Source organism: Gymnoscopelus microlampas, assembly GCF_963454915.1.
Source record: "Gymnoscopelus microlampas genome assembly, chromosome: 5".
Taxonomy (NCBI): domain Eukaryota; kingdom Metazoa; phylum Chordata; class Actinopteri; order Myctophiformes; family Myctophidae; genus Gymnoscopelus; species Gymnoscopelus microlampas.
The window spans coordinates 24,860,121-24,874,433 of NC_139942.1; the positions used below are offsets into that span (position 1 = coordinate 24,860,121).

At 41.9% G+C, this 14,313-nt stretch overlaps 1 protein-coding gene across 1 annotated transcript in view; it reads right to left on the reverse strand.

Annotated features, from left to right (window-relative positions):
- The window catches only part of tnr (tenascin R (restrictin, janusin)), a gene marked incomplete at its 5' end in the record, with an annotated part of 186,932 nt that overhangs the window by 111,585 nt on the left and 61,034 nt on the right, over positions 1 to 14,313 (reverse strand). Inside the window, one exon of the mRNA XM_084056814.1 lies at positions 5,808 to 5,945. Within this exon, the coding sequence (XP_083912940.1) occupies positions 5,808 to 5,945 (138 nt within the window). The remainder of the gene's footprint in view (positions 1 to 5,807; positions 5,946 to 14,313) is intronic.

A 14,313-nucleotide genomic window follows, 5' to 3' on the forward strand; every position in this document is an offset into this window, starting at 1 on the left:
AACAGGGCATGAGTTGTACCTGTTCAAAGTTGGCATATTTCAATTGAGTGCTACAGCGCCACCCTTTGGCCAATGGTTGTGAGTTTCGGGTTTTCGCCGTTTGGCATAGCCCTCTACCATATTGCCGAATTTCATAAAAAGTGACCACGCGGTTAGGCCAGAACTGCCAAAAGCGGCGGAAGAATAGTGAAAGCCTAGTATCCCAAGAAAGGCTTCGAGCCTGATGGCCTCGAAACCTTAATGATGGACATTCATGAATGGACTGGAATATAATGATTGACAATGATACACATGAACCCCTGCACTGTAACTGTGAATGAAAATCTGCAAATTAGAAATTAAAGGAGACACACAATGAATTTAAAAAAAATATTTGATATTTAATATCATATGGTGTATGTCCCTCAAACCATTTTCAAAAGGTTTGAGCCTAAATCAACACTCAGATATACTCATCCCAAGTCAATTCTCTCAGGCTTATAAAGAACTTTCACGTGCAATACCACATTGTCCTGTTTGGCACGGGGCGCTATTGAGTCAGTTTGTATGCATGTTATCTCCTGGTTCTGTGTGGAGAAAAAAAAAAAAAAAAAAATGAAAAAACTTTCAAAAAATTAAAAAATATATATATATATTTTTTTTTGGGGGGGGGGGGGGCTAGAACTGGAAAACGGGAGGAATTGTTCCCAGACGTGACGTAGGCAGGGGGAACAAATCTGACAGACTGTTTTCAGACCAATTTAAATAGAAACCACAGATAGCCTATGAAAGCCTGCATGCTCGAAGTCGGGTATTTTTTGGAACAGAAGAGAGGTGGGGGAGACCAAAAACACACAAAAATGAAGAAAAAGTTAAAATTCATGGTGTAGACCCTTTAAGTAAATAAAAAAAGAACATGTCAAAAGCAGACTGACATCTTAACTTAGGTGTTTTCACCCCAGTGAAGGTAGACTATAGAACCTTTTTTTTTTCTTTCATTAAAATCCCAAAACACAGATGTATAATGGGGTGATAAATGGACAATATGTTGCCCGTCCTGAACAACCACACTACCATTATTAATGTCTTTACAATAATACCTATGATTGCACCAGTGGAGCTGCACATTCAAATCCTATTGTCAATTTAACCACTTTACGCATTCCTTGTGTGTCATGGCAAAGTGCACCACTCGCCATATGCATTTAACACATTGGCTGCCATTGACGCAGATCTGCGTTCATTTGCGCAAAAGCCCGTTGGCTGCCATTGACGCAGATCTGCGTTCTTTAAAAAAAAAAAAAAATTCAAAATATATATATATATATATATATATATATATATTTTTTTTTTTTTTTTAAACCCAAAGACCAAGGAGATATGATTTTCCGAAGAGTTTTGCTCCCAGACACTTCCTTATAACTGAAAACTTAAAAATTCTGTATCTCGGCTCCTAAGTGCTTTTTTTTTCTCATTGAAAAAGTCTGGCAGCCAGCTGTAGGTAAAAATTCAAAAAGCTGGCAGCCAATGAGTTAAGGGAGGATATCACAAACAAGATATGATAAGTGTGGTTGATTACACATTCACCGGATATACGGATTAACGTTAATGCAATTTGCAAGGGTCAGTTTTGCGGGAAATGTCTCCACCTCTAAAAATCTGTTGCAAATTAGCGTAGGCAGGCTCTAATGCAAGCAGACGAAAATGCACCGAGAGGAATAATCAAAATGTATAGCCTATAGATTAAACAGTCACAATAATTACTCTAAGGACTCAAAGACATCCCTTGAAACCTTCGCACAACGTTTTCATCTAGCAATAGTCACAGCTCATATCCTATACCCTATTTGGCATCTGGATACATACACTCTACACTAGCACCTGGGCAAAAAAACAACACTTAAAAAAACACTTACAAAAAAACACTTTAAATTGTCTTGTTGAAAATTGTTTTGCCTTGTCTTGTCTCTTGATATGTTTTTGTTTTTGTTGCATTCCTAAGCCAATAATTTGATTGGCTTAGGAATGCAACAAAAACAAAAAAAATATCCATGAATTCAAGTTTCCATGGGGTGACCAATCGATAGAAAAAAGTTTTTTTTTGTGTGTGAACTATCCCTTTAACTTGCCTTTCCCAGAATATCACAGCCAGTGTATTTGTGCCTGTCCAACAAGGTGAACAAGTTTCCTCACATCCGGCGGTGACATTCAAGTACTAAAGGACTACTAACATTCTCCAGAAACAAAACAATTTCATTGTGTCACTCTAAACTGGTTCGGTGTTGTGTTACTTAATTTCAGCATCACTGACTTTATGGTTTCTGTTTGTATTTGAGTTGTGCTGAGGGCTCCGAATTCCACCACTACACCTTTTAATGCTCTGGTTTGAACTTAGCAAGCAGCTGGAAGGTGGTCTCATGCTCTGATTGTGCAATTAGCTATTGCCTTACTAAATCGGACATTAATTCCAGGAACCTTAGCAGCGCAAATTGCTCTTAACCCTTTAAGACCGGGAGCATCTGTGTCATTTTTTTCAAAAATAGCAGATATACAAGCTCATAGTGCGGCACCGAGTGCCGCGATACAAGCTTGTATATCTGCTATTCAAAAAAAACATTTTTGCAAATCTTTGGATATATATATTTTTAAAGCGAACATCTGTAACTCAAATCTAATACATATAATATAATACAAAATACATATAATTTCGGGTGGTCCTTGGCATGAACCATGCCAAGGATGCAAGAACTTTTGAGCACCTGATATAGAAACACAATTGTTTTCAGAAAACAGTTAGGATTTAGAAGAACATTTGTAGAATCGGCCTCAGGCCTTAATGGGTTAACGTGTTGGGAGATTTGTAATTTGCTTTTTATTGTGTTCTATTTTGTTATCCTGGCTTGTTTGCTTTCTTGGCCAGGAGCCCCTTCTAAAAGAAATTGCCTTCTCAATGGGACTCACCTGGTTAAATAAAGGTTGAATAAATACATAAAAAACTAGAAATGTGTGCTCAGTCGAGCACATATCTCTGCCAGGCCGGGTGGAACTCCATAATTGGACAAGACTGATGTCATCAACATGACATCAGTAATTGGACCAATATAAGTGGCAGAACACACAATATAACTGTGTTCAACAACACTTGAGGAGTCTGCTTTTCTGCACAGCTTTGTCCAAGAAAACGCTCTGCTCACTCAGCCTTTGTCTACAATGGAGAGCTGTACATATATGGTGGCTACAACTTGAACTCCTTAAATGATGTGTGGAAATTCAACCCGGTGACCTTCACCTGGAAGAAGGTTGACCTCAAGGGAAATGGCCTTTCTCAGAGGTTTAGGATGTGCTGTTCCATGGTTGGAGATCGTATCATTCTTTTTGGAGGATTCAAAGATATGGGAACACTCAATGATGATCTGTACATCTTAGATCTATGTCCAACACCGAAGACACTATGCAAGCTAGTAGTTATTCAGTACAGTGTGAAGCAGTCAGAACTCCCACATGACATCAGGTGGGAACTGGCCATGACTAAAAAACAAAAAAAGACTAAATAATAGGCCAATGTGAAAAGGGTGCCATTTATTCTTAGGTCGTTCACGCAATCGGACACTGCATTCATGATTTGAGGCATTTTGTTCCAAGAATGTGTTTTGCTAAAGTAGACCTGCTGGTGGCGCCATAACAGGCCAATGTGAAAAGGGTGGCATTTCTTCCTTGGCCTAGTGGGAATGTGTTTGTGAAATTTCACCGAAATCCCAAGCTGCGTTCATGATTTGAGGTATTTTGTTAAAAACGGACCAATCCCGCAAACTTTGGAAGCCAACCTTAGCCAATGAGGGTGGAATATGCGAAATCGGACAGTTCCGTGTCGATCACATGACTATAGAGATACTGTGTACTGATTTGCATGACGTTTGGATAAAATCTGTAGGAGTAATATAAAAAAAAGGGTTTTGCACAAATCAGCCTCCTGGTGGCACTATAACAGGCCCATGTGAAAAATTTGAGGCAGAGGTTCTGAATTGGCATCCAGGGAGTGTGTGTGCACTGTTTCGCAGCGTCCAGGACGGACGGACAGGACACACGGACGGACACGGACGGACGGACAGGGTGAAAAACATATCCCAACTCTCTCGCCAGGCCGAAAGACAACAATGGACCCGTAACACTGGATTTTGCAGTGTGCTGTTCAGCCAGCAGTAGAACAGTGGTTCTCAATCTTCTCTGGCCCACTCATCTGACCACTTAATCCATTAAGACCGGGAAAGTATCTGTGTCATTTTTTGATTTCTTTGGGTGCCGTGCTACAAGCTCATAGCGCGGCACTCGGTGTCGCGCTATGAGCTTGTTTGTACATCTGCTATTTTTGAATAGCCAAGGTATGAAATAATGGTTATAGCTCAAATCTAAAATGACACAGGTGCGTTCCCAGATTAAAATGGGTTAACGACTGCCGTGTTAACCCATTCAATCTGGTCAGATGGGTGGGTCGTGTGCCTTTTCAGAGTATGTTTATTTTAATGATCAATCAATCGATTGTGATCCACCACGGATCAATGGAACTAACGTAGGTGTACTTTAAGTTCTTATTGGTACCACCTTTTACTATTAATGTTATATTATCATTAAAATCTCAGTGTTTCGCCAGTTATTTGGGGGCCCACTTGCTATACCCGTAGGGCCCACCAGTGGGCCCCGGCCCACAGGTTGAGAACCACTGCAGTAGAATACTGCGTGTACCTTCCAGGTGTAACGGAGCAAATGTGAAGCTGTTTGGTGCTGAAAAAAGATTGCTTGCATGGTCAGCAATCTTTTTTCCCCCGAACAAAGAATAAAAAAAACTAACAAACAAAACAACAAACACTTTTGTCCTTTAGAACAAATGAGTTGTTCCAGAAGGAATTACTGTGTGTATAGGCTAGATTAATTGTGTTAGTATAATTTATGTACAGAGGATTAATACAACAATTCAAAGTGTATGCACTTTGGACGTGAAATGTTGTAAAATAAGTTGTTGTGCATGATAACCCTGTACTGTTTCCCTCACAGCAGGAAATGCTGAGTTATCCCATCATGTATGCCAAAGTCAATGTCAATACTCTTTTGTTTTCTTCATATCTGACAACAAGGTTACAGTAGATGTTAACCCATTCAATCCAGGAACACATCTACAAATGTCTTCTAAATCCTAACTGGTTTCTGAAAAAAAAATCAGTGGTGCTCAAACTTTTTCATGTCAAGGACCTCCAACATTATATGTATTTGGCCGCGGACCCCCAGCTAAAAATATTTTGTTCCAGGAACGCCTCAGAAGGATAGATTTCAGTTACAAATGTTTGCTTTAAAAACAATAAATAAAAGCTCATAGCGCGGCACTTGGTGCCGCGCTATGAGATTGTATATCTGCTATTTTTTAATAGCAAAATATATACAAATATATCGAATGTAATACCAAAGTAAAATGCAAACATAGATCTCTAAAAGTATTGTTGTCTGAGGGAACACTACAGTAAGTAAACTACTGTAACTGCAGGGCACCTGCATACTGTGTCTCGCTGGTGAAGTCGCTAGTGGCGAATTTAAAATATGCATCTCCGGTACACCATAGCATTTCATCAAACATGCAGTTGCTAGCGTGCCTGAGGCAAGCATGAATCATTTGGAGTACAGACAAATTCCTATGGGGCAATAATGAAATTTGAATAGAGAAACTACATTGATCACAGTGACTTCTGAGGCTCCGGGACCAAAAGTGATAGAATCAAGGTAACTGATGACAACAATGAACAGTCCATTAATAATTGTACGTCGATGCGCATGGCTGTTACCTGTAGTGCTAGAAGCAGTGTCAGAGACAGCGTCCAGCCTGTTGCAGGCCCGGTGGCCCGGTGACGCTGCTGTACCAGTGGCATGGTTGGGATACACCTCACCACCACGCCTCCCCTCTTACAGAAAGCCAGTAAAGCCTGCAAATGAGAGAGAAAGAAAGAGATAAAGTCATGCCTATAGAGAACTACAACTGCTTGCGGATCATTGTGAATGTGTGTGTGGCTGTGTGCATGCATGGGGAGCATCAGCTATAGCATCAGCTTATCCTCTTAGTCCAGGCGTTTCGGGCCAGAATCGTGCACTTTACGATACAAGCATGAAATTTGGCACACAGTTAGAACATGCCATAAGGAACATTTTTGGCTATAGGGCCATCGCAGATTTGTCCTGTGGTAACCATGGCAGCCATTTTCCAAAATGGCCTCCATCTGCTGTTATTTTACCAATAACTCAGGTGCTAGACCACCTAGGATCTTGATTCTGGTGACTAATCCTACATTTTCAAGGATGAGGAATACAGCGGTACTATTTACAACATTCTACTACCTAACTACATATATCTGGCATTCAGTTAATTAAATAATAATAAACCCATCAAAATATGTAATGATGTAGTACAGTAGATGTTTTCAAACTGACACGTGAGAGTCAAGAATGCAGTACTTCACTGTTTCTTTTATTAGTAGTAGTATTGCATAATTATTTTCAATGGACTATAAGACACAACAAAGGCAGAGTACTCATGAGTCATAGCCTAATGGCATATAGACCAATTATTTGTTTACCAACATTGAGACTGGACGCACAGGTGATTGTTTCACGCAATCAATTCTCAACCTGTTGTTTTGGGGTGCGCTGGTTTCAGCACACCCCAACCCCCTCTTGTGTGTTGGCTAGTGAGGCGCGTCCTAGCGAGACCTGACAGAATGGGGTTCATTGAGCGCATACTGGTTCCGCGCAGACTGGTTCTTATCAGTGTGACGTCGTCTGTTAAGGGGTCTATTCAATAAAGCCAGATAATCTACACAATGTTAGTTGCACAGTCCACCACAGTAGCAAAGGGCAGTACACTGAAGTGCTGCCTTAACACATCTGCATTGTCCACTGCATCCCTTTTTGCAACCACAGCGGAGGAGTTCCCGAAAGGCCAGGATCGCTTCTGTGTGGTCCAGTGCACTTCCCATCCTCCTGTCAAAATTAGAATCAGCTTTATTGTCAGATCACAGGTTTACAAGTGTAAAGAAGTGGATTAAATGATTTGTATTCACCTGTCTCCTTCCTCTTCCACCCCCATTCACCTGGGGATGGGAGTTCAGGGGCTGCAACCATCGCCTGTCCCCAGCAGTGGCCAGCTTGGTAGGCTGCCCTCTTTGTATGTTGAATCAGTGCAGCTCGTGTTGGGGGGAGTCCATCAATTGTTCTGCCCTTCTGGGTGAATAGCTGCTTCCGTGCCCGTTCACTGATGCCTGGCCGCTAGTGCGGTCATAGAGCAATACCACAAAACGCTCCAGAGGCTCCATCCAGTCATCTATTTTGTCTGGGATGGCAGCTAAGGAACTGAAGGCACGTGTGACGTCACCATAGGTTTTCCAGGTCTCCCATGCCGTCTTCTTGCCTCTGCCTCCAAAAGATGACACTGTGTCACATCCAGTAAAGGCATGGAACATGGGTAAGGCTAAGCATCGATCTGGGCGTAATGCCCTTGCCATCTCATGAGCTGCTAAGTTACGGAAACTTTTCCCAGTTCCAAAAGCAACCCACAGCTCAGTCAAGTGGAGGCGTTGGGCTGACGTTACTGCCAGGACCAGCACATCCGTGTCTACTGTGCATATTGTCACCTTGCTATACCCTTTCTTCACAGCATCTTCTAGGTGTAATATGACACGAGTATCAGCCTCCTCATGTACTGTAGTTAGTTAGGTAGTTACTAGCATGTTGTGAATAGTACCACTGTATTCCTCATCCTTGAAAATGCAGGATTAGTCACCAGAATCAAGATCCTAGGTGGTCTAGCACCTGAGTCATTGGTAAAATGACAGCAGGTGGTGGCCATTTTGAAAGATGGCTGCCATGGTTACCACAAGACAATTCTAAATAGTACCACTGTATTCCTCATCCTTGAAATGTAGGATTAGTCACCAGAATCAAGATCCTAGGTGGTCTAGCACCTGAGTTATTGGTAAAATAACAGCAGATGGAGGCCATTTTGGAAAATGGCTGCCATGGTTACCACAGGACAAATCTGCGATGGCCCTATAGCCAAAAATGTTCCTTATGGCATGTTCTAACTGTGTGCCAAATTTCATGCTTGTATCGTAAAGTGCACGATTCCATCAAAATATGGCCCGAAACGCCTGGACTATCTCTGTCTGGTAAATAAATGCCTGTGATGTAGAACAGTAATTAGCTTTTAGGACAAAATCACTCTGCAGGGATTAGGAGACTGGCTAAGAAACTCTGAACACATTTCTCCACGCAAGACCAAACGTTTGATCTTTCCATGGGGGAAGAATGTGGACATATCGTGCAGAGTGAGTGTTGATAGATGTATTTCAACAGAGATGAGACTGGTGATGATGCCACGATCCACTCCCCACGGTGCCATATAGAAACATAATCTGGATTCATAGAGCCCAACCGATATCTTGGTTTTGATGATATATTGTCCATTATTTGAATTTTTGGACGGCATTGGTATAGGCAACCAAAGTGTCCTGATTTGTAACCACTTTCACCCTGGAGTCCCTATTTTGGGTACTAGGTAAGGGGCCATATTCATCTTGCAACAGGTATTGGATTGTCTAAACGGTTAGGAGCGGATGCCACCACCTGTTTTGCATGGGCTAGTTGTAAAACTCTACCTACTTATAAGCATTTTTCACTTGTCACAAAAATTCTCTCACTTACCAATTGTTTTTTCCTTCCTCCCACTGGTTCATCCACCCCAGATTACATCACAATCCATTTATGTTAAATTACCTCGTCTCATATTATCTCCTTGGGTACTAGTGGGCTCATAACAGAAGCACTGAGGTGATCTTTTTAAGGAGAGTAATTGTGACAGGTGGATGTTAACAGTTGATTGAGAGATGTTCTTGGACCGTGAATTCAGGGCCTTCAGGGGAGTCATTTAAATTTCTCATGTTTTGTCACTTTTACATTAAGCAGTCTCCTCTCTATGAACAACCTACAATTGGAGACACCCAGGGAGTGATGTATTTCAGTTTATGAACAAAGTGTCAGAGAGGAGATGACTCGTCTCATTCGCAAAGAGAGCATGGAAATTATTTTTACAGATAATTCTTTTTAGGACAATCTTAAAATCTTTGTGAACACTTGACGCTATTGTGATGCAGGTGCAGCAGAATTCACCTACTATATGTATGGAAAACAAAACTGTTATTCTACCAACCGGAAGAATAACAGTCCTCTCTCATTGTATCAATCTTGTGAGAGTCTTCTGAGCTTTTCTTTTATCCTCACAGTAAAAAATAAATAAATAACAGCCTGAGCAGCATTGTCAAGATGTTATTATGGGAGTGAAACAAAGAGACTTGAGTTCTTTCTGTAACCAACAAATCCTCTGGAAAGCAACAAGCATCTTGGCTTCTCATGTTTTAGGCGGTGAATTATTCTCTGCCGCCATCAGGGTGTCATTACGCTTTTTACGCGCTCGCAAAACTAACCATCCCGCTCATCCCCTTGGCAACTGGACTTTTAAATGCACCATTTTTCATCCTTTCACCTAATCTTAAGCCTCCCCTGGCGGACAGCGATGCTACAGGCCGTCTGTTCGTCCCAACCTTGTGAACACGATATCTCAGGAACGCCTTGAGGGAATTTCATGACATTTGGCACAAACGTCCACTTGGACTCAAGGATGAACTGATTAGAAGTATGTGGTCAAAGATCAAAGGTCACGGTCACTGTGACCTCATAAATCACGTTCATTGTTTGAATTGAACTGGTCCCGTATGGATCCATTTTGTATACCCCAGCACTAAATGAATACTCCAGATTTCACTACTGTGTGTGTGCGTGTGTGTGCGCACACGTGCAGGCATGAATGCATGCATGCATGTGAGGATTATGTCTTTGTGTGCGCCTGTGTGCTCCTATCTGTGTATTTGTGGGCCGGAGATTTCTTGTCAGTCCATTGCTGATAGTCTGCTATCAGGACAACACATCTCATGTTAGTGAAGCGGTTATTGCTCTCAGCTAGCTCCCTCTATGACAGCCAAATGTGAGTTGCCTCATCACACCTAAATGGGACAGACTACATTTTGATCATTCTTGGGAAAGAAATGTTGAAATATCAATATGCTGTATTTGCACATAAATGGGAATCGTGGGGGGGAATCGTTCCCGCGAGACATATTTCGTCTTAAGTTTGTCTCATTCGGGGAAAATGCGACATTAAAGAAAGAAAATACATCATTCAATCCTTCAAACATCCGATCCATGTGGCTTGGATCGGATATATACCAGTAGATAGATAGACACATTGCTCTGAATCATCTTTTATGTTTACCTTAAATATGTATGACTAAGGAGAACATGTGGAACATTATGCATGTATGAGCACACCCACACGTGCGGCCATGCAGAGTGTGTGTTTTACATGACTGTGTATACGTGTTGTTCAAGTGTGTGTGCTAGTATGTGTGTGAAACTGAAAAAGCCATATAAATAATGAAGACACATGTGGTATATTACAAGACATCCGTGGGGAAAAGATAACCAGTGAAGGTGATATTTTACAATCTGCCTCACTTCAGACTACATCGCTAATGCTTTTATAAATGACTTTGGCCTTCTTGGAACATGTACATAACTCTCAAACCCCACCTTCTCTTCGTAAGCTGCGGCAGAGACAGAAAAGGTTCCGGGTTCAGAACTCGTCTCACGCGAGCAGCTCCTTTCCTACAACGACACAAGCCGTTTAACCGGTGAAATCAAAGGAATGAGGAGCATAATGAGGAAAGAATGAGATGGACAAAGCCAACTGGAACCGTCTTTTGCGCAGTCATTCGGGCAGCACCTCCTTGGCTGGTTAATGGAACCCCAGCCAGAGAACGAACTGATGCCATGATGATGTTGTAGACGAATTGTACCACACCACTTTCTTGCTCATTTGCTGCGACATACATGAAATGAAATAGCTCTCTGGGCCATTTGTCGCCACACTGTATTGCAATTTAAACCAAGGCTATAAAATAAATATGCTTTCCACTTTTAAACTTTTAAACTTTGACACAGTGGTCCCTTTGTGTGCCAAAGCCATGGAGAAGAAACATCTTTTGTGCGCTTTTCTCAACACACTCTACAGTATGTGGAGAATTCCTGCTTACTAGGCATCTGGCTTCAAGGCATCATTTAGCATACCTATATCATTAACTTAACACTATATATAGCTTTAAAAGCTCCAGTGATGAAGTTTGAAAGGGACTCAAAGTCAAAGAAGCTTTTCCTACTTTCAGTCATTGGGTCATGATGCAGGCTGATGCCCACCAGCGTTTCATGTGAGAGGAGCTTTTTCATGGAGCTTCATGCAATTAAGGACGAGCCCACTCAGTCAGAATGAACAGAACTGAATCAACTCGCTCTAGGCACTAAGAAGTAGTTACAATTACTCAGTTTGTTTTCCCCCCTCCAAGATAGAGAATGCACATGGGTGCATAAGCTAACAGATTATGTGGGCTGATACATGCACGCACACACGCACGCACATTAACTAATCTACACACTTGAAAATAGCGTCCACTCTCACTCGAGTGTACGCCCACTGGTACTTACACTTACAGTACAGGCGCACACGCACACACACACACACACACACACACACACACACACACACACACACACACACACACACACACACACACACACACACACACACACACACACACGCGCACGCACGCATCAGTGCTCAAACAAATAACCATGTAAACAGACAGGGTCTGATGTATCAAGAGCTCATTTTAATAGCAGTCCACCTCCTCGGATGGTAATTAAATGTGACAGCTCAGTAGAAAACAAAATAGATCCATGATCTTCAAGCTTCAAATTTCTTGTGCGTGCATGTGTGCGTACATGCTTGCGTGCAAAAGACTAATGTGTGATATATAGAGAGAGGGGGGGGGGGGGGGGGGGGTTGTGTGGAGAGAGAGTAAGTGTGTGTGTTCCTGTTTACCCACAGCTTCATGATGTGTTACTGTGTAGCTTGCCTACTATTAAAAGTGACAGCACTGGCAATCAATATTGTGTCACTTCACATGCAACCCAGTGAATTTCTTGAAGGAAACTGTACGGTCTCGGCCCCCTTCTGAGGTTAAAATGAATCTGCCCGGTGCCACAAATTTCCATTCCAATTTCCTTCTCCTTTGATGGGTAAGAATCAAAATGAGAAATGTGTCAAGAAGTCTATAAAGTTTATAATGTGTAACAAATTAATTAGCATAATGAAGGCACTTTGCACCAAGTAAAGGGTATTTGAGAAATGAATTGTGGCAGATTGCACACTCTGCACCACGAAGGGTGTTATAAAGTAACACATACAGTATGAACTCTCTCTCTGTACACATGTGCACAAAGAGATGTGACTATACGGAGTATGAATGTAGCTACCTGGGAAAATAAAGAAAATAAAACATAATAAGAAAAAAGTGTAAAAAATTAACACACGTTACTGTGTGTATCTGAACTATTTTCTTTTCCCACTGTACAAACAGCATTTAGACATACTGTATGGTTCGGAAACATATTGTAGCATTATGTCAGAACCATGGCCAATCGTGAATGGTTTCATTTTGTGTCTTGTAGACTACATTCCATTCCGAGTACTCTGACTCCCTAACTTGTTCGAGGACATTCAGGTTCAATACTGGCTTCACCTACAGTACTGTGAGATTCCAAATGATGTATTAATGGATTTTGACATTTCAGAGACTATTGCATGGTTAGATTAATTCATGAAATTTCTCTAGGTTTCTGAGGACCCAGTGGATTGAAATCAGAAGCCACTGGAAGCATGCAGAATTGTACATACAGTATGTTTGACAATAATATTCTCAAACACATGTACTGTATGCTTCCAGTCAAATAGACGGTGGACTGTTGAGTTGTTCAGTTGTTCCATTGGACTGTTCAAAGTAATGTGAGAATCACAGTAGGCCTACAGTGATTTAGTGCTGTGTGTTGTAAGATTCAATATTGTATTGATCCCCAGAGGGAAATTCAGGTGTCATAACCAGGGGTGCACATAACTGGTGCGCAGGTGCGCATGCGCACCCAAAATAAAAAATGCTCACCACATCAGATGACGCAAGGCGCTTTTGCGCACCAACAGCTGGGACTGGAATTTCCAAGCTTTTATTTTTTAGCAAAACTAAAAAATAAAAGCTTGGAGATCGAGGCTAGGAATTTACTTCCTGAAGCCACACTCACACAATCACTCTAAAGCACCCGTCGGCCCCATGTACAGCCATTAGGCACAGGGGTAGAGGACGCATGCTGCACGTGATTGTATGACTCGCGTCGCCTCGCATTGCCTCGCTGCGTGCATGCAGCCAGCAGCGGCTGTTAGAGGCACTCGTCACCGATGATGAACGCACCGTAATGGTGCAAAATATGCCGTGAACGTCCCAATCTGGCGGCTAAAATCAGCGCAGCAGCACAGGGCACCAACCTTGGGGGCTTTACCTAACTGCGTGAGATAAAAAAACGAGGCAGAGCGTCCTTTTTTTCTGTCCCGTCCCCCCGTCCCCCCCCCCCCCCCCGTTGACAAAACTGTCCGGTGGGCACCGTGCTGAACCCCCCCCAAAAACGGGACGGCACCGTGCGCACCAAGTCACATCTCCAGGTGCTCTTCTGAGTACCAGACCTAAAAAGTTATGTGCACCCCTGGTCATAACAGCAACAGCAGAAAGAATGAAACACAAGTGGTACAGAAAGTAAAAAAACTAACCAAGGTGAATAAGAATGAATATAAAAATTACCTAGATATCGCCTCCAGAACTCGGAATTAGTGAACATCCATAAATAAATGTAAATGTACAGTGAATATACGGTATGAATAAATCTACATATCAATGTACAGTATATATATATCACCACTGAATATATGAATTAATGTAAGTCTATCAACATTGAGTATACAATTGGATACTGAGTATATCAATTAATATAGTCTATCAACAATATACAGTATACTGTAGTATATGTGCTACTCTTGTTTAAATGTGTCAGTCAGTGTGTGTGTGTGTGTGTGTGTGTGTGTGTGTGTGTGTGTGTGTGTGTGTGTGTGCGCGCGCGCGTGCTTGCATGTGTGTGTGCGTGTGTGTGTGTATTGTATTGTATGGCTGTACACTGATTTCAGAAGGGAAATAAAGACAATGTTTACTTGTAAATGTACTGTTCCAGTAAGATAGAAAATAATATCCAGTTCAAATCATTTTCAAGGATGGGGCACACCAGTAGAAGCAGATAGTGTGTCAACCTCATAAT